The following is a 21,252-nucleotide window of genomic DNA, read 5'->3' as shown; positions in this document are numbered from 1 at the left end:
CCTTTTACTTTTGGTACCTACATATTTTGATCATATTCTTAATACTTTTGTACTTTTATTAAAGTAAAATAAGGCTACTTTTACTGAAGTAAAGCCTGTTTGTTCTCATATCTTGTGAAAAATAGCTAGTTTATAAGGTTGGTTATCAACCAAACTTGTATTACTGTAATAGTGCATGAAGCTCCATGTCACCTCAATGTACTCTCATAATGTTTTACAGCACCGGGAGATGGCGCTCTTTCCTCCGTCTGGTAGTGTGTAGCGTGGAAGAAGAAGAAGAAGAAGGAGGAGGAGGAGGAGATGGCCTGGAGCACGAGGAAGTACCGGTAAATAAGCATGAGTCACACAGCTGAGCCGGTTAGATAGCAACTTTTAGTTGAAACGTTTTCAAAACCAGGGCCAGTCGTCATTTGTATCGCACTCATGGCGGACTTCGGCGAAAACAGCGGCCGCCGAGCTGAGGAACAGGACGGGACAAACAGCAGAGATGTCCCCGAGCCTCTGTGTGGGACAGGTGACCCCGCGGTGACAGTCCCTCGGGGGCTGTGGTCCTCAAATTCTGTCCAGAGGAAAAAGTTAGTCCTCCATGTCGACCTCAACAACACCATACTGGTGTCGGACGCTGTGACGGGTCAGGGGACGGTGGCGGCTCTGGACTATTTCCTCACAACGGTCACCTGGGGAAAGATGAGCAAACACGGTAAACGGGAAATGTGTGTGTGTGTGTGTGTGTGTGTGTGTGTGTGTGTGTGTGTGTGTGAGCGCTCAGTCAGGTGATACAGTGAAGTTATTGTTCCTGTGGCATTAAAAGAACACGCTGAATTCCATTTAAAAAGCTGTTCATCTAGCTGTAAACCGCTCATACAAATTGAGATGTTTCCTTATAATCACACTTCTGCCGAATAGCAGGTCACCAATAATAAAACCAGCCCAAAGGTCTATGGTAATATTTTATCATGTTCTCATTGTGCTAATATGGAAGTGAACATTAAATCAACATTTGTCAGAATATGGTCTGGACCCATTAATATAGCCATTTATTGATCTGTTTGTGGGAGCATATTCAAATCTTCCAACATCCACAGTCACATGTTTTAGTGTGACAAGACCTCACCACGTTTGCACGAAATGTTGACATGTGTACAACTGTCTCAAAGTCCTGAGAGATGAGAAATTGACTCATGAATCCCCTACTGCATTTTTATTTCATAGCAAGGGATATAAAAAAACCAGAGAGCTTCAGAACGCCCTTCAGAGTCAGGTCTCACCAGCTTACTGCACCAGCATCCTCCTCTCATTCTGTGATAAGTTGTTTAGTGTGTCTACCTTTCAGATCATTCACAAAAACCATGTCCTCCTCCCTTTATGCAGGACAGTGGGAATGGCTGTGTGACTCGCCCTCCCTGCTCCCGCCGTGCAGCGATGCTGTCAGTTACTACTCTCAGTTTGGACGGGTACCAGGTTTCACCTCGGCAGCGGGACGACGTTTCCGTGGGGTTCTGGATGAGCATCTGAACCTGCTCCGCTGGCCCGAGGGCGTAAAGGCAAGCTTCACATAGGAGAGAATGAATGAGAAGGCCAGGTGGAAAGTGTCTAGATAAAGTTAGATTTATAAAGTTCTACTAGGCCCATGTTAGACATCATTCCCCTCTGGTCACTATTACTTTTTATATTTAGATTCTGGTGATACATCTTGTATATACAATGCACTAATGACAAAACAGTGACACTGGCAGGAATGAAGTGCGACATAAATGAATTAAACAGAGGTATAACTCTTCAATAACTGTTATAACTCTTATAATTCTTCAAACAGGATCTTTTCACACGTAACATTTGCCTTATCAGACTAACAACTAACAAAAAAATGATTTAAACAGTCAAATTAAAGAATGCTTTGGCTGGTATTTCTCTCTATTACTCATGATGCTTCCACTCCCAGGAAGTTATTACAAAGGTTGTAGACCTTCTGAGTCCTTTCCAAGCCTTTATTTCTTCCAGAGACCTTGAGGATTTTGGCGTTGATAAGTTTTAAGTAGTCCGTCTGTAATTTAGGTTTTTCAGGGTTTCTGCGGGTCCTTAAGAAGTCTAAAATCCTATAATCTGAAATGTAGGCCTTAAAATGTCTTAAGAAAGTTGCATTAATTTCAGCCTCACTTTTAAATTGTTTGGGAAAATTTGCATTGATCATGCTGTTCTACAAAAAAACCCCAAATGGAACCACTAATACAAACTGAAGTAGTAGGTTAAAAGGGTTTCTTTTAGCATTACTTTCATTTAATATGGGTAAATGCAAGTTCAGTGTTCTTGAGAACAGCATATTTAGTGCTTGGTTGAAGCCTGTTGACAATGACAAATTTGAAGCCTTCTGCACATTGTGCAAGAAAATTAGGGAATTAGGAAAGGCGTTGGAGTTGCATTGGAAGTCAGAAACCTAACCCTAACCCTTTGCAAGTACTTCTGGGACTGTGATTTTCCTATATATCCATGGAACACGATATGGTAAAAACATCATATTGCGATTACTTTGACAGTAAGATATTGCTATTACGATATGATTCATGATTTAGTTTGGGAATTATCATTTTTGTGTCAAATTGAAATCATGATGATGGGAAATTTGTTGAACAAGATTTATAGGCCAGGATATCTCTGCAGCACTACTCATCTTCCTTATAATGCTGTTTTTTTCACACATTATACCTTTATCAGCGATTTGGATAGCCCTATTAAAAAGGTCTTACAAGTTCTTTAATTTAAGCTGTTGAAACCTGGAGAAACCCTGTTTTATACAGTAAGTACTTATCCAATTTGAACCTCTAATTTAAATTGTACATGAAGATCACACACTGACATACTAGAGCTCGCTGTGCAAGACAAACCACATTCATTTGTCTGCCTCACCTGCAAAATATCTGGTGACACATATCAGAGGTTTACAAGTTCTCCTCCAGAGGAACTCTTAGAGTGTACTCAGTTTCAGGTGCAGCTTGTAGATGCCTAATTTGTAGCTCAAGCAGATGGAATATTCTGAAGGTTTTCAGTCTTTTTCAGTCAAGCAGACTCTACTCTATGTTCAGGTCATGCTTCTGAAAAAAAGTTGAGAAAGCTTCTGAATAAAAATAAAGATTTCCTGAAATTGTTGGAACCTATGGAGCCTACTTGATCCCTGATGATGTGTTACTGACTGTTCCCTGACTGTGTTCCCTGCAGGGAGACAGAGAGCTGGCTGTTAAAGGAGAGAATGGCCAACTGTACCACTGGATCCTGCCCTCCTTCTTCCAGCTGCTCAAAGACCTGGAGCAGGAAGGAAGGGAGTTCGCCATCCTCTTTCGCACGTTTGGAAACGACCTACCTCGTGTGCTGAGGGCTGTATACAGAGCACTGAATGAAGGGGCTCATCCACTGTTCCCTGATCTGTCTGATCTCAAGGTGAAGCAGAATCACACTTCTTCATTACGTTTAGTTAATGTGAGACATTCCAGTCACTGTCTGTGGAATACAATATTTATTCTTTTAGGTTAAAGGGTCTAGTCACCCACATTATTACACATTATATACACCTTTTTATCTTTAGTGCTAGCAGGCAAAGCTGATAGTCTGGGGTTATTTCAGCTGGGTTAGGTAATGTCTCATTTACTTATATAGCCCAGTTACATACGCTGTCTGAGTTTACAGCAACACCTCCAAACACATGCTTAAGTAAGTCAAGCATTTTTTATTTAACTCAAATACAATCAAAAAGTCTTAGAAGAATACGAACAAATTGCAAGGAAGGAGTGTTTTGTACCTGTTAGCTTGCTGGAGTGGAACACATTGATTTTGAGAGAATATGGAGAGTGGAATGGGCAGATGACGGGGGAGAGGTGGAAAAGATGTCAGAAAGTAAACCTGCCAGGCACTGTCTGTAGGAGAGCACAGTGGAAATCTTATCCAAACAGTCTGCTGTCAGATGCTATTCATCTGAGCCTTTAGACACAAAGAGCAGGGGGGAACTCAGCCACAGGACATAATGTGATTGTACACTTCCTGAACTCCTGCCTCAGTCAGTTTTTGGGCTCAGTGGCTTTAATATTGTTGTCAAGTCTTAGATAGGTGCAGCGTGGAAAACACGGCTAATTAAAGAAGTGGATTTAATCTTGATGTTATCCGTTAATTGACCATTAATGCTAAGAGATCACTGGCTCTATGCTAATATGCTCGGGGTGTTAGTGTCCATGTACTGAAGTTGTATCACAGTAACAGCCCTCCGCCACCACCAAGAATAAGCACACCACTTACAGAACGCTTTTCATTTCAATAAATCTTGCCATGTTAGGTTTTTATTCAAATGCACAACATTATGGTTCAAGCTTTCTGACCTTAATGACAGCACTATTAAATCACATCACTATAAATGGACAACATGTCATTCCTCAGTGTGTGACTCAATGTGAAAACCACTATGGATGTGGACTACTGGAATAACCTTCTTACCATGTTTGCTCTCCTGCTGTATTCAGTAAGAACAAAACATGGTAGTAAGTTACGTACATAATGATGATGAAGATGATGATGTATTGGAACAGTGAGGCCAACTCCTTTCTTTTTGCTGTAGACTGAAAACATTTGGGTTTGACATCAAAAGATGAACATGAGACAGGAGATGAACAGTTCACCTTTTATTTCCAGGTATTTCATACTGTTGGAGGGGAGTTCAGCTATTTGTGGGAGAGACATCTGTTCTTAGCATTCTTTAGAAACATAGCATATGCTAACGAGTGGATCGGATGTAGCAATGTGAGTTTAGCAAACCTAGCAGCTCTGTGAGGCTGGTTTGAGCTAAATGCTAATGTCAGTGTGCCAACATGCCCACAATGACAATGTCAACATGCTCATTTTTAGGCTAGTGATCTTTACCTTTACTTTATCTTTACCTAGTTAAACATACTGGTATTAGCATGCTAGCTGGCTAACTAAACACAGCGGTGGCTGTGGCTCGGGTGATCATAAACCAAAGTTTTGAATAAAAAGAAGATTTTGAACTGATGATGAAGCTGGCTAAAAACCTTAGTGACAATTATCAGTTCTCCCTGTGACATGAATGTATGTATCAAGCCACACCACTAGCATGGCTAAAAACATTTCTTTATTGTTTTAAATAACTGATGAACAGCTGATAACACTTTTTTATATTTTGGTTATCTTATTCAGTTAAAACTCTTTTTTCCATTTTTAAACTCTGCCATGACACAATCAAGTCCAGAGCCATTTCTCTTTTCCATGCTGTTTTGTGGTCATTATCTGTAAAGTATCCACACTGTTGATTATAAAGCTACAGGCTGGTTGAGTTGATTTTTATGTAGCTGACACAGACTTTTTTTTAAATGTCTGAGAAAGTAAAATGCTGATATCACAGTTAATTTAGGTCACGTCTGCCAGAGGCCATGTTATTATAACAAAATCATTTCAAAGAAGTTTCTTTAGGTTTTTGTGCTTACCACAGGATTCAGAGTGGTCCTTTCTTTATTTCTCTCTGACTCTGACTCCTCTTGTCCCTCTCTGCTCAGTTAAGTGTGAATATGACCGCGGGCAAAATCCGCTGCAGCAAGAGGGGAATCGTCCTGAGCCGAGCTGAGGACCGAGTGACGACTCGGGATGGAGAAAGAGGCCTGTACCAGTACTTGAGCTCAGTCCAGGGTCTGGGAGGCTTTCAGGACCACTTTGACTGGTACACATAATAACATTCCTCAAGGCACCGTTAATGTGGGTTTTGTAGTCTCTATCCCTTCAGCCATCCATTTCCAAATCTTTCTGTGCCTGTGTTTCTTGTCCAGGTGGGCTAGTAATACCTTCTCCATTCGTGGTGGGAAGCCATTGTGGGTCGACCCCTTTGACCAAAATGTTCAGCACATCTTCATAGACGACAACATACGCCAGAATGACGAGGATACCATAGTTCATCCCAAGGTACTGTCACATCTTTTACATCAACATAAATACACCACCCACTATTCCGATGATACGGATTGTAAAGATACTGACACATTTCACATGTTAATTTTATGTATTAATCATTTTTATTGCCAATTTGTGAATGGGTTGTTGGTGTTAAAGTTAAAAGACTTTCTCGGTTGTCTAGAACAACCTGTGGACTGATCTCTTTGTACAAGATTCAGATCAGATTTTCTCAGAGTCCAAAGGTTGTAACGTGTGCGTGCTCTCGAGTGCCTTCTCTCTTCGCTTCCGTACAGTGGCAACAGCGTGTAACACTAGCTAATGTTTACAGACTACCGGCACCCACCACAACATAGTCCAACACAAAAGGAAAAAATGGCTAACATTGCTTGCTTGCTAGCTAAGACGGATGAATTGCTAGCTAGCTAACGTCACAAATCACTGTCTTGAGTTGAAAACGTGAGTTCGCTTCATCCTGATTCCCGTGGGCTGATCTGGCTGGCTGTTGGCAGGTTACTTTTTCGGGTGGCTTTGCAGAGCAGCTGGTGCTGGATGACGTTATTCAGTGTGGCCGGGTTACAGCTGGCTAACCTTATTATCACTAGCAAAATACTGAAGGGGTGGCTATGTTATTTGGCTAGCTTGCAAAATGACTTCACCAGCTAACATGATCCTAACTTATGTATTATGACAAATGGTGATTTTAGCCAACAATAAATTATTATTACAATATAACGGTACAAAGCAAATGATTGCTTTCCACTAGCCAAGAACGACATAAGGCAGTAACCTTATTAAAAATGTTCAGCGTTCAGTCTGAGTGTCACTGTTGGCCAATGCCCAGGATGATGCTAGCTTGTGCCTACGGACGGTGTACGGCCACTAGTGTCATTATTAACAAAAAAAATGTAAGTTACATATAGAACCTTTAAGGTGGTTTCTATATTGGACAAATAATGAGTGGTGTTTTCCTTTTCCTAATTTTCTCCACTGTGTAGATGATTCAGCTGTGGAGATCTGGGTGTTGAAAAGATAAATATGCAAACATGCTTCAGTGCCATGCAGTGAGAGCACACTGTCTCCCACTCAGGAAGACTGTTGGCAGGAGATATTAGCAGCACAGATGACATCTCAAATAGCCATAGATCAGGTCATGATCACTTGTTACAAACTGATAATTAAACTAGCAACTTGTTCTTTAATAAGTGAACATTGTACATGCAAGGGTTTCTGATCCCCCGCCCGCCCTCTCTCTCCCTGCTGTATGAATTATTCATTAAGCTTCTTTGTTTTTGGAAAATGCTAACAGGCAGTTGAATTTTTTTCTCGTGTTCTTCAGTGAACTCCGGAGCAATCAGCTGCAGGAGTAAAACATTTTTGTGTCCATCATGTGAAGTTGTTTTCCACTTGAACAGGGCGTGGCTCTTCCTCACATAAACAGCTGACCATAGGGTTTCTCTCGTCTCCTTGCAGAGCAAACACATTCTGATGCAACAATGTATATCAAGTTAGTTTTACTCTGTGCAGTTATGTTCTAGACTTGCTTTAAAGAAGAAAATAAGTTACCTTTAGCGTCTTTATATAAAGTGATGGTTAACATGTCAGACCACCTCCTCCCAACATGCATTCAGTGTAATGTATGATCCAGTTTTGCTTACATTCTCGACTGTGTGTGTATTTATCTCTTGACAGTGAGCTGTTTATGCTCTGGTCTCTAGATACGATTATGTTTTTTTGGGCTTTGTCAGAGACAGTATTAATGCAGTTATTCCCCTTAATTTGACTCAGTCTGAATAAAGTAGCCCCACAGATGTGTTGGGGAGACTGTTGCTGGTTCAGGGCTACTGAAAGCTAACATGACTCCCCCCACCCCTCTTTCCTCTGGTTTCTCCCTTTCCTCTTTGTGTGCATGTGTGTCTCTCAGGTGTTCTTGGACCCAGGTAGCGCTGAGACTCGTACAGCCTGCACCTCTGAGCTCTATGACATCACACTGGTCCAGAACGACCTCCTCCGGGCCATTTCTGACCCGAGCTACTTCACTCAGCGCATCCACATCTGCCTGGAAAACTATGACAGGAATCTCCAGCAGGGGGCAGGCTAGAGCAGTTCAACCTCCCTCCCTGTATGTCTGTTTGTCTTTATGTGACAACCTCAAGCTTAGGGTTCCATTAACCCAGAGACAAAAGCACTGACAGAGGATGCAGACACAGTAGACGTGGTAGGGACACCTACGCTGAGTTTGATGATTAACTGAAAGACTGGAGGTCATTAAACAACAAATGGAGGAAGTTTACATATGGAGGAAAGTCACATGAATAAATATGCAGATGAGGAAGGAACACAGTTATTATCTTAAGATCAAATAAACTTTCCAGAAGGACAAACTAAATGCACTTGAGAAAGATTTAGAGGTTTGGCAGCTAGACAATAAGTCATATAAATAACGCACACTTTATCTACTCCAGGACAGCAGTAAAAGCTTATACAAAGAGCACTTTACAAATAGTGTCTGCTCTCCTAAGGCGAACCGCCACAAAAAGAGTTTTTGACCTAATTAAGCAGTAAAGTGGCCAGGCCAGACTCTTTGATTGCAGCAAAGGCTCTGTGACTAATCACACCACAGGATAATTGCCCTAACTCTCTAAAATTTGTCAGACAGCATAATTGGGGTCAGATACGGTGAAAAACCCTTCAAGTGTTTTGTTAGTTGTGTAGTGAGTAGAATCCACCAGGATTTTGCTCGGCTCTTCCTTCGTCATCCTCAGGGTGTAACACTTCATGTAGCTTCGCCCTTTAGTTTACAGAAATGTACTTTAACTTCCATTGTTGGCTTTGTCTGCATTGTTTACATCCACCCAGAACTCAAAGGTGATACTTGAATCTTTCCAGATGACTGAAAAAGAATCTGATGTATGAGTATGGCTGTGTAACTTTAGGCTGATACCTCAGAGCGCACTGTAAACACATTAGGAAGGCAAAGTAATCAGAAAGTGACTTTTAAATACTTTTTAAAGTGACTATATTGCTAGTAAGAATTTCAAAAGCCACAATATTAAATTCATAAAACATTTCCTGATATTATCAGGTAAGAGTAATCCATATCCATGAAACATCTGTCAGGGCTTTATTATAGATTTATTATACAAAGTAATATCTTGAAGCACTGAGACATATCATAAGGTTTAACGTGGCTTTGGGATGCGTTTGCACAGAATTGTTTACTATAGTTTTTATTATTTGAAAGCACCCTGTGTGAAACATTTATTTAATAAGTTAAATGTGTGGAAACAATGGTAGTTTTCGCTTTGATGGTTTGATATATTTATTGTTAAGCTTCCGTGAAGATTTTTAATGCAAATGGTATCAATAATCGAAAGAAAAATACTTAAATGCAGGTTTCTGAGAACCACTGGGAAGAGTGGAATGAAAACGGCAATATTTTTTTCAGTAATAATGAACATGCAAAGAGAGTACAATGAAAAGTGCAAAGACAAAGGTGGGATGGAAAGCTTTGTTGGTGGTGGAGTTTCAATTTGCAAAACCCTTAAAGAACCAGTGTGTAGGATTTAGATGCATCCAGCGGTGAAGCTACAGATTGCAACTAACTGAACACCGCTCGCATCTCTATTTTATGACCCGCGAATTAGAATGGGCTGTGAAGTGTGTAGGAGAAATAACGGTGGCAGTGAAACTCGTGAATAATGCGACAGGCCCTATCCTATCTAGAGCATGGCGGTTCAACATGGCGGCCTCCATAGAAGAGGACCCGCTCCCTCTGTAGATAAACAGCTCAAAAACACAACAGTTGTTGTGATTATGCAGTAATGAAAACATACCTATGAGTATTATCTTCCATTTCTGACAATAGATCCTCCTAAATGTTACACACTGGACCTTCAACACAAAATGCTCTACTCCATCATGCACAGGTTTATAGGAGCATTGCAGCATTGTATATGTTTATCAGTGAATTTTAATCATTGCTGCATTTTAAAGTAAAACTAGCATTGTGATATAATGCTGTCAAACATTGGAGATTATACATATAGCAAATGATATGCAATGTATAGTAATTGAAAGGATTTATTTATTGTATGTTATACTACAGTAAATATAAACTTTACATACAGTACATTCTATATTCATACAAGGCAAAATGATTACTTCACTAGATCAGTTTACTTTTCCTGTTCTGCGACCACAGTTTGTTATATATTTAAGACACAAAATCTTAGATATTTTCATTACTTAGTATAAGTTTGTGCATCTAAAATACAGAAAACTACAGTAAAACTGTATTTCTGAAAAGAAAGGAGAGATGCTTACAAACACGTTACATAGATTCAATAATCTGTAGGCTTGGTACAAAGTACCAAAACTAATCATAACTCAGCTTATATAAAGTGGAAGTGGAGGACTGAGCATGTTATATTGCACTTTGTATGGAAGAACAGCATTTTGTGGTGAGGTAAGGTTTTGCAAACTGAAACTGATGCTGTCGTGCATTAAAGACACTTAGAAAACATTTATTTTTATTTTTCTGATGTTAAAAATTGCCATTCAATGTTAAATAAACCTGTATATTTTGTTAGTGTCTGGTGTTTTGCATAATGTAATTTACTGTTGGCACATAACAAGTTAATCATGATTATTGGTATGTTAGAGACACAAGTTCAATTGATTTGACCCTCGCTGCTGTGACACCGTGAAGAATGTCACAATGTGATCAATGAGGACACACTGTTGAGGAGCCAACACATGGCTTTATTAAACATTTTTGATACAGCTCATTTATAAATCATCAATAGGTTATTGATAAATAGCTGTGTGTGTGTGACCAGGTCAGGTCCACTGGGGATTAATTAAAGAAAGTATGAGTGTTAAGGTCAAAGGGGGGTAAGTACATTCATTTGTCTGCTTTGGTGTGTTGTAATGAACATTAAAAACGTCTGTAATACTTCTCTTCATTCTGTTTCAAAGCAAATATTCTTATCTTCTACACAACCATATTTATCAGCACCCCTGCAGCTAGCTGGAGTTACTTCAAGTGGAAATAATGAGTGGAAGCAGAAGACCAAATGATAAGGGAGGGTCTTGTGAGATAAAATGTTTCCTGTCTCTAGTTTGCCATGGGGTTAAAATGCAACGCTTGGCTTGAAAATGAAATGTTTGAAGTGAGGTTTTATAAGGTAATTCTACTCTCCTGAAACATTTGTGTAATTGGCTGCATCATTATGGCAGAGGTCAGACACATTAATGTGACAAGTCATGTCTGGAGTTTGTCCCAGGCTGATTGTGATAGATGATAGTGCTGCTGCTGGCAACTGACTGAACATTTGATGACAAAGCAGATGGTGCAGCAGTGTCATTCAATATGACTAGAATGGGAACTAGAATATAGAACAGCTTTTTTTGTGGAAGTGTAATATAAAATGTGCACATTTTATAGTTTCATCTTTTCCTGTAGTCTCTTCTGTTCTGGTTTAGTTCTGTTATGTTCTACTTTGATCTGTCAGTGTTTAGTATTTATAGCAATCCCAGAGTTGCATAAAGAAACTCATAATAGCGTCATATTTAGTATTGGGCCAACTTATTCCACTTATGAAATGTTATTTATGTAAATTGGTCTATACAACAAACCTGTTGTGGTAGTTCTGTATCTCTGTTTCTGACCTACTCTATCAGAGTTTACTGACGAGTCCACCAGAACGAACTACCTGTTAATGTTAGCTCGGCTGTAGCTTTACCATTTTGCTACATTTGCAGCCACATTAAGGTTTAAAACAACATCACCTTTTAACCTGTTTCTTACTCAGTAACTATCAGTAACTGCGATTCAGCAATTTTCCTCTTGTTTACTCATTTAAAATAAGACTGGACCAACATGTGTTAACTCCGGAGCAGAGTTAAGAATATTACAGGCAAATAAGTGTATCTCCTGCTTCTCCTCACATGTTCTTTAAGTGTGAATCATAGCATATTTTATCCCTCATGTCAGACTAGTGAGTGAGTAACTGTTCGGTGTGTTATCATTGTGAACTCCACCACGGAGAGCCAATTTTGAACATTTCTTTTACTGTTTACCATTTGTTTCCATCATGTAGATGGAAATTAGGTTTTTTACCTTACAAAGTCAGAGACTCGACAATCCAAAGGGCAGCGCACAAAGACTCCAAGCACAGAGCGTTCAATAGACTTTTTGTCTCGGCAGACATTTTAAAGTGCCATAGCAGGAAAATGACAGGTGACATTAAAGATTCCAGTGAGCCAGCCATCCAGACATCATTCATTTTGTTAAATAAACCCATTTGCTTCTATGAAATGACTAAATGTCTGCCATGAATAGGCCCATTAACTCTGAGCAAGTGCAGTTAGTGAAGTAGTCTCGCATAGCCAGACCAGCACTTTCAGCACTGTGCCACTAGTGAAGAAACAACCCCTCTTGACACCTGCCACCTCAAATCTACATCCAGAAAATGACCCTAAGTACAGTAAATTTGCTAGTGTACTAATGAGTACCAGCCATGGCCTTATATAGGCAAGTTAAAGGCGCAAAGCTTAAGCAACATTATGCAACTATTTTACCTTAAGACAATAATTATATATTATAAATTACAAAACTAAATAGGAGGAGGAGGTTTTCAGACCTGCAGTGAGGAAGGTTAGCATTTACATATTCAGAGATTCTGTTATTTGTAATGTGGCAGAAGAAGAAAATATTTTAAAGGATATTAATGTGGAAATGACAGTTTTACTGTTATAGATCTTAATAGATAAACTAGTTTACAGAGTCTGTGATCAAATGTGAAAGCCTGGCAAGAAGAGCCACACGATTAGAGAAAATAAGATTTTCATTCAAAAGACAGGAGGATAAATTCTATAAAATATGGTTAGCCAGCCTTTATAGATCTATAGATCACTTAACAAAATATTATATTATTACTATCATCTTACTGAATTCATATATACTTCTGTCTGAGCCTGAGGGCAGAATACAGTGTCCTTTAGAAAAAATAACAAAGTATTTATTTGTTTGTATTTTATTCATTTCTGTTTTCTTTTGCTGGTATTTGTTAAAATCTTGTGTATACACTGATTTCTGCATTGTGTCACACGTAAGAGGTGTGTTTTATGTGATCTACATTTTTGAAATACAATAAAAACACAATAAGACTGGAATTAAACTGCAATGTAAAGGCGTTACGCTGTAGGCTGACTGTGAACATGTTTCTTGTGGTTTGTATTGGGGATCGGGAGTTCCCTCAATCCACATGAGGGCAGCAGTGCAGCTTTTGGAAGCCCCTCACCTTTAGAGGCAGCAGCCTTCCCTGCAGGTGAGTCTGGAGTTACCTGGTGATACTGGTGGAAAGCCTGAACCCGGGGGCTCCGGCAGCACGGAGGCAGCACTGGGTGCATTTAAATGTTGAAGTTAAAGGCTGAGGAGCCGGTAGGTGTCAGTTCCGGGCGGTGGACGGACGGCTGGCACTGAGAACGCAGGAGTTTGCGGTGTTTAATGGATTGCGTTAATGCGCCCTGGTGAGTGAGTGAGTGAGTGAGGGGAGGAGACGCGAGGAGGAGAGGGGCGGGAAGAGGAGGCAGGAGGGGGAGAGCTGTTGAGTCAGTGTTAGGACGATGGTAAGTGTTGGTGTGGCTGGGTGCTGTCAGTGAGCAGGTTCACAGCAGGGGCGATATCTCCTCCGCGGTCCGCTGCTGCTGACATGTTGTGTTCAGATGTTTACGCGCAGCTGCTCCGGCGAGCTCCGACGCACCGTTGACCTCCCGCCGTCCACCCACCGGACAGGAAGGTAAGGACTGTTGTCATCAAACTTTCTTCCTCTCTGCGTTTCATTCAAACGGCCAAATGACGCACGGGCGCTGAAGCTGGTTATCGCGCCCTGTTGTCGCGCCTCACCTCCGCGCACATGTGCTCTGTTGGGCGAGATGCTCTCGGTGCTGTTGGGCGCTGCGGAGCTGCTAATGGGCATCGAATCGGTATGAACAGGTGTGGATAGTCAGTGTAGACTACCTAAGTTTAATGATTCAGTTCTAGCGATAAAATGGTGTCAGAGGATCAAGCGCAATATCGCCAGAAATCTGTTTGGATGCCACATCCAAAATAAAGCCATCAGAGGTCAGTATTGCAGGACTCTTCGTGTGGTGGATTTGGATGTCAGTCATCAGTTGTTATGTAGTCGACACGATGAGCTTTTGCAAGTTTGGATGGCAAATATGAGCACTGCGCAGGATACAGTAAAGTGATTCCTCTGTGTTGTGACATTGGAGTTGGAGCAAAGCTTTCTCTGCGTGACTTTAGGTTCAGATTCGGGGATTTAGATTCGGGCAAGAGCTGGAGGCAAATCCATCCAGCTGTTTAGTGAGATGCTCTTTTCTAAAGAAGTCTGTGCCATCTGCTGCCCAACATCTGGTTTGCGGCTGTCAGTCACTGGCTGACAGAGTCTGTCTTCTCTCTTTAGAGCAGCCTCAACTTTCTGCTCTCTTCCTTTTTTGAGTGTGTCTTCAGGCAGAGAGGGTTCCTCCTCCCCCTGGGAATGATGGGATTGCTGCTCTCACACACCCTGCTGCTTCTCTCTCTCTCCATCCGCACTCTCTTCTAAGAGCAGCATCCTGCACTTTAAAGCTCTCCCTGTCTGGTCTGCTAAAAGAGGCTGTTTGTCCCTCGAACAGATTCCATCGCTCCTCACTCCTTCTCTCTGTGTCCGTGCTACTTTTCCCATCTGACCTGCAATGATAGCTCCTAACTCGGTGTGAGTTAATTTGCATAATGAGGATTACAGCTGACATGCAGCGTCTGGGCCTGTCTAGCTGGATCCAGCAGAGAAGCGTAGTGCAGTGGCAGCTCTCATTGTGCCAGCAAAATGCCACCCTCAATCAGGACTCACCAGGAAGGCTGCGGTCCGCTCTGACAGACCGGCCTCTGCCACTTTGCCATCATCAGTGCAGAGGGAGTGAGGGACAAATGGACAGAGTATGAAATTGTTCATGTATGAAATGAGCCATTGACATTGTGGTTGGCACAATGGTTTGTTCGATAGAAATTGATAAATAAAAATGCAGGAATCATGTTGATTTAGTTTGATCCATTAGTAGTTTTAATTAGCGTCAGTTCTGTCTGGAAGAGAAAAGACATTTCTTGTTAGTATTTGTTTCATTTTTTCATAACTTGCATTCGACTTCTGCTGCCTTAGAATTGAGCCGCCCACTACAGCCAAATTTATTCTAAAGTTCAAACCACGGGTCAGAGCCCACAAGAGGACAACTGTCCTGGAGCTAGTCGGTCTCCACGACAAAAACAGCAATTTATTTTTGATGAAGCTGTTTCCCAGGGCTAATAACTACATTCCACATCTGTTCCGCCTGTTTTCTTGGCTTCTTATTCAATCCAGCATTTCTCTCTTATACCATCATTATCTGGTCATTTCATGATGATAGACCGAAGGCTTTAAACGACCTGTTATTTGTTTCTTGTGAATGTTTGTGATCTAGTAATTGAAGCGTTGTCCTCCTGTTGAACTCGCTGTAATTTGTGCTCGGTAAAAGCATCACCTGAGAACAGTTAATGGCAGCCCGCGGCCTCATTTGTCAACCAAGCATAACCACACCATGTGCACACGCACCTCTACACATAGAGTCTGATTTGTCGTTTTCTTTTTCTGCTTAAAAGTGTGCATTCACAACCACTTCTGACCAATTTCTAAACTACAGATACATGTTACCACTCTACTGTCAACCACATAGGCATAACTAATAGATTGTCAGTGGTAGTTCTAGAAGACTCGCATTTCTTGTTATTTTGAAAATGAGGTAATCATTTCTCTCTGGTGAAATGATGCCATTAATGTCTCTGTTTCATCTTGTTTCTCTGTTTCTGTACACTGAGCTCTTGTGGCCCCATATAGAGTCAGAGAAGCTGCTAATCTAAGCTTCCTAATTGATAGTGTTTTAAGTTTTGGTATGATTGATTTCAATAGATTTAACTAAACCATGCATGTTTTCTGTTATGCTCAAACTGTTAATAACAAGTATTTACCAATTAAAATTAGGAGTGGTATCGAGAACTGCTGAACCGGTGCCTGACTGCCCAGTACCGAAATATTGATAATCTCCTGGACAAACAATACTCTAGCAGTAGTTATGTAATGTTACATGAGCTGACAGGCGTTTCCAGAGAGGTGGCACTGGCCACCCCAAGTCCGATCCCATTATCCTTCCCTCTTCCACTCCACACTGTCTTTGGTTGGCTCAAGTTTAAAGCTTGAGCGAAGATACTGGTATCATACATGGCGGGCTATCGTGGGTTGAAAAACTGGCATGGCCCTTTTCAAAGGGATCCCTTGACCTCTGACCATAAGATATCTGAATGAAAATGGGCTCTCACAGTATCCACAAATCTCCCCTTTACAGACATGCCCACTTAATGCTAATCCCATGCTGTTTGGGGCAAAAACTGTGCAGTTTGCATGTGTTATTTTCACCTAGTGTATTTGAGTATTTCTAGAGACTGGGGTCCATAAACAGTATTGGAATTGCATTAATTAGGAATGACTAATTCCCCCACCAGTGAAAAAAGTAAAGTGGTGAAAACGTGGTAAAGTGCCCTCTGGGGGGCTAAACCTAACCCTGACTAAGCTGTTTCACCATAAAAGCATCACAACTTTCTGCATGTTGGTGCCCTTTTTTATTGTTTTGCCCCTCAAACAGCCGGAGTTTGCCTGCCCCCCTGTGCACACCACATCACACACGCACACACACAGTGTAACCACATTCACTGGTAATAACTAATAGTATAAGAACAAATGACTTGTGGAAATAGAGTGAATGTTGTAGAACACATTGTAAAATATGAGACGTATGTTCATAAATCTGTTGTCTTGTTGCATGCTGGGAAGCTTCCTTGCCCATCTGCTTCTGGAATGCTTAAGTATCTAAACTTTATTGTCTGTGATGGTTTCCGGCTTTATCTTTCTCAGTTGCTACTTTTGTTCATAATGACTTTCAGAGAGATCTGACAGACCGTGTATGGGGTTCTGGATGTGAATGAATCTGTATGTGCTCAAGTAGATGGATGTAGAGTTGTAGAATTTATCATAGTTCATTGTGTAAAAGTGTGAGTATGAGTGTTATAATATAAGTTTTATAGAAAGTTCCCACACACACATTTAGAGCTTGTTCCACACATGCTTTGATAAATGAGGCCCCAGGACTCTGCAGGACAGGGTTGGTGTATGAGCGTACAGCACAGAATGTCTTTAGATGTGATTAAGGTGGTTTGTGTGGGACAGATATGGCCACAACGCACGCACACACACACACACACACACACACACACACACACACACACCCACCCAAAAGCCAGCCAGCCAGCAACAGACATTAACCCGGGTGGATGAGTGTGGAACTGAGCCAATATTCCCATCACAGGATTAAGTGGGATGGTTACAGTGGACAGTTTGGACATCCAGCCTGCCAACACAGGAGACATTGAGGCCTGGATGAGATGTCTGAGGGAGGAAAAGATAGAGAATTGGAGAGAGGGATAAAATGGGTTGTGCGTTTAGAGAAACTAACTATTAAGCAGCTCAAGTGAATTTAGTCAGTGTTTTAAAAGAAATAGTTTGACATTTTGGGAAACGTGAATTCATCGAGACACTCTGATTTTGCTAGCCAGCTTAGAACAAAGGGAGGGGGAATCAGCTAGTGCTCCTTCAAAGCAAATGTTATTTCATTAGTTATTTGTTATGTCTATTTTAACATTTCTTTGAATGACAAATCATTATGCGATATTAACCCAGTCACTCTGCTCACTAAGCCAATAGAAAGAACTTAGTTAGCATTTTGGCATTCTGGTTCCCTCGTCACTGGGTTTTTGGTTCGATGCCTGAAATAATCTAGCCGAATACTTTGCAATAATCTGAATCCAATGGAAAAATCCTATTGGCTTTTTGTTGAAGGAACAAGGGCAATGCTTATTTCCAGGTTGGCGTACAAAAATACGTCAGCAATCTGCAGAGGTCAGTCCAAGTCCCCAGGAAGAGTGCCAGGCTCTGAAGCCAATTTGAGAAAGTGGCCAAACTGTGTAATGACAGCAATGGTCCAATTCTAAAGAAAAAGTATATTCCAGCACACATTGGGGCAGGTTGCTACTCAGTCATGTGACCCTCTCCTTGCAGGTTGTTGCCGTCGGTCTCCCCGCGGCGCCCCGTCAAGAATTAGTCTTTCACATTACCCCCTAGGGTACCACTAGTGGTTTGCAAGCTCCCTGCAGGTATGCGGAGGAATCTGGTAAATAGTTGGGTTTGTGCACGTAGCACGCCCATACATCCAGGATTAGTTCTGAGCTAAACTGGGATGGCAAGATAGTAAGCGAGGTAAAATAAATGGTTCAAAGTCACTGCAGTCAGCTCCAAACGGGAACTATTAGGAAGAGCTGAATAGGGTCGGCCTACGCTACTGTATTGTAATGGCGGTCATAATGGTGGTACTTGGAGAGCTGAATATTTTCTTTTACGCGGTGCAGAACGTTTGAGAAACCTTTTGGTGCACAGTGTTATGCTAAGCTAAGCGGCTAATGGCTGTAGGTTAATATGTAGCATCAGTCTATTTCTATAAGTGTATTTCCCAAAACGTCAAACTATTTCTTTAATCAACATATTTCAGTTATAATGGGACGAAGATGAAGAGTAAAAATAACCCGTGAGAACGTATAAAGAGTGGTCACCTCCTTTCTATGTTTCTTCCCTCCACCTGTGAACATGCAGACTTTTTTTTCTTCTCGAGGCCGGTCCAAACGTCAGCAGGTCGCTGCCATGTTAATTATAACAGCGTGGCGGTAGGATACCACAGGCACAGTGTGTTTGTGTGTTTGTGTGTTTGTGTGTGGGGGACAGCAGCTGCCTCATTGTTTAATCAAATCTTATTGTTTACATGAGTCCTCTCATTAGGCCCATTGACCTGGTACGACTGAGGCAGGGGTGGTGGGATCATGGTTACAGGGACGGTGGAGGACATTGGAGTTCTGGGAAACATTTTGGCGTGTATGTGTGTTTTATGCCTGGTTGATATATTGGGAATAGAGGTAGGTCCTCTGGGGATAAAACAAATGCTCTGTTTCCAGCAGCAACTGCAGCACTGTGTTTAGAATAACAAGCATGAGCGCACTTTGGCAAAATTAGGATCGTGGCTCATTCCCAGCTCAATGTAGCAACTGCGCACTACGGCTTGTCATGAAGTTTTTGACAACATGCAGCATATATTTATACATTTTAATATTTCTGCATTTCTTCATATAAATGCACAATTTAGCTTTTCCAACTGATGAAGAGGCAGATTGGACGGCTTCACACATTTTGACACAGTCAGGAAAGCACAGGTACTTAACCTTAATGCTGGCTGAATTTTCTCAGATGGGGTTTTTTTTCCATACACACGTGCTGGCTCTGCTTGACTCATTTGACTCTGTGCACCAGCACGGCAGGGATTCACATTTCCACAACAACAGGGCAACCTGCTTGAAAGTGTGCTGTGATGGTCGAGAGAGGTCAAGATTGAATGAAAAGAGAGCAACCAGAGAAAGATTGTTTTTAAAAAGAAAAAAACGGCAACTACCCTCCACTCCAGTGATAAACATTTAACTTCCTATAAATTCTTCACAATAAAAGTCTCCTGTTATTTAAGTCAGTTTACAGGAAGTGTTTATCCTGAACCTGAACCTGTTGGGTTTTCATCAGCAGTAAGTTAACACAACTTCATACAGCTGAATTTCCCAATTGGAGATTAATAAAGTAGATCTTCTTCTCCTTCTTCTTCTTCTAAAAGCCAACATGAAAAGGTAAAATAAAGCAGATATCTGAAAGGACAAACAGGGACGCAGGAGAGAAACTTCAAACCACAGAGACTCAGTTAGAGGATACAAAAGTGCTGAGAGCTGAACACTTAAAGACTGTCTCAAAAATGTCTCTGCTCTCCTTTACAGACCGAAGTTGAGTCATGTGTTTTGAGGGGGAGGAAGGGGGCTCTTCACTGGTTGGCTGCGGTTGGCGAGACTGGAGGCGGGTCCAGCGTACTTTGGCCCTACTCCGGAGAAGGTCCATCTCGGGCATGGCTCGGCACACTCGACGCGTTTAAAAGTGATAATGGAAATGCAAATCAGCGCGGTATGGTTTGATTCGGTGCTTATGGAAAGGCCGTAGTACTGTGCATGCTGGCTCACTGTCAGAGTGAATGGAGTGTCTGTTGAAGGTGGAGTCAGCGATTCTGGAGAAAGACTGTGATATTTGAATCCAACAGCCATGTTGTGTGGTTGGGCACATTACGTCCCTCTCGCTCCCACTGCCCACCTTCCTGTGCACGAGCACTAATACCCCCTGCAGAACAGACAGCTAGCAGCACCGTGAGAAGATTTGCTGAATTTGACAAAAAAGTGCATTGGATTATAATCGCTGACTGCACTTTTTAATCTTATTAGTTCCACCTCTGCCTTTTCTGCTAAGACATGTCTAAATGCCTGCTGTGAAAAAGGCCTGTTCCCTCATGTCCTGGATAACCTGGACATTTAGAGTGACTAGTTTACCAGTCATGGAAACACCTTAAAATTGATTTCAATGACCAAATATCCTGGAAATGAACTATATTGTCCTGGAAAGATGTTACTGTAATTTAGCCCTTCACTCAGATTATGTAAACCTGGGTGTGTATTTTGATTGATCTGTTGTGTTGGTAGGATGAACTGGTGGTATGACAGCTCAAAGCAGGTTTACCATACGCAAAGCGGAATGGAAAAATTTGGCTTTTTTATGTTGGCTCTGATGTCCGTTAAGAAAAAGCAAACTTTTGGCATCATGTCTATTTTGGAAATGTTGTAGATGGTCAAGGCTTATTAATGTTTAAATGAGCATTTATTGTTGTGGTTGATAATTGTTAATTGTATGTGCACATGCATTGTTAGAAGATATATTTTCTTGAGCTGTTATTTATGCTCCGCTGAAGCCGCAGCAGAGAAACTGGCTGTGGTGAGAACAGCACGCCACAAAAGCGTGTCCCATAAATGCTGCCCACCATTGTGAGCAAGTGCTGTCCTGTACTGTCAAGAAAAACTCCTGGAAAAGTCCTGATTTCTTAAAGAGAGAAGGAACCTTGGCGATGATGTGGAGCAACAGGCCACAGATCGGAGTCAGTAGTCACTCCCCAAGACCTGAAAACAGACTTTGATGTGTAAAATCTGTGGAGAAAATCTGTCGTAGAGCGTCTTCAGGCACACACTTTTAAACTTAAAAAACAAATTTGCTACATTCATTCTTT

At 41.4% G+C, this 21,252-nt stretch overlaps 2 protein-coding genes across 6 annotated transcripts in view; both read left to right on the top strand.

Moving 5' to 3' along the window:
* The first annotated feature begins 283 nt into the window (after positions 1-283).
* Positions 284-10,904, top strand: si:dkey-32e6.3 (uncharacterized). Of its 2 annotated transcripts, XR_007887693.1 has the most exons (7): positions 284-700; positions 1,372-1,544; positions 3,214-3,432; positions 5,550-5,710; positions 5,817-5,949; positions 7,862-9,519; positions 9,606-10,904. XR_007887693.1 is itself a non-coding variant. In XM_051425335.1 (6 exons), exons 1-6 carry the CDS (start codon positions 424-426, stop codon positions 8,036-8,038), a joined length of 1,140 nt encoding a protein of 379 aa, XP_051281295.1. In that variant the 5' UTR covers positions 284-423; the 3' UTR covers positions 8,039-10,904. The 2 variants fall into 2 exon arrangements, 1 of the variants encoding a protein (XP_051281295.1); XM_051425335.1 differs by having other exon boundaries at positions 7,862-10,904.
* A 2,379-nt stretch (positions 10,905-13,283) lies between these two features.
* Positions 13,284-21,252, top strand: part of LOC127377460 (kelch domain-containing protein 8B-like) — a 193,905-nt gene continuing 185,936 nt past the window's right edge. For 2 of the 4 annotated variants that reach the window (XM_051425341.1, XM_051425337.1), the window contains exon 1: positions 13,480-13,742. The gene's annotated coding sequence lies outside the window, so the exon portion shown is untranslated. The other 2 variants (XM_051425339.1, XM_051425340.1) reach the window with 2 other exon arrangements.

The sequence above is a fragment of the Dicentrarchus labrax genome, unplaced genomic scaffold (genome assembly GCF_905237075.1).
Source record: "Dicentrarchus labrax unplaced genomic scaffold, dlabrax2021, whole genome shotgun sequence".
Lineage (NCBI taxonomy): Eukaryota > Metazoa > Chordata > Actinopteri > Moronidae > Dicentrarchus > Dicentrarchus labrax.
This window is presented reverse-complemented; position numbering and strand designations above follow the sequence as displayed.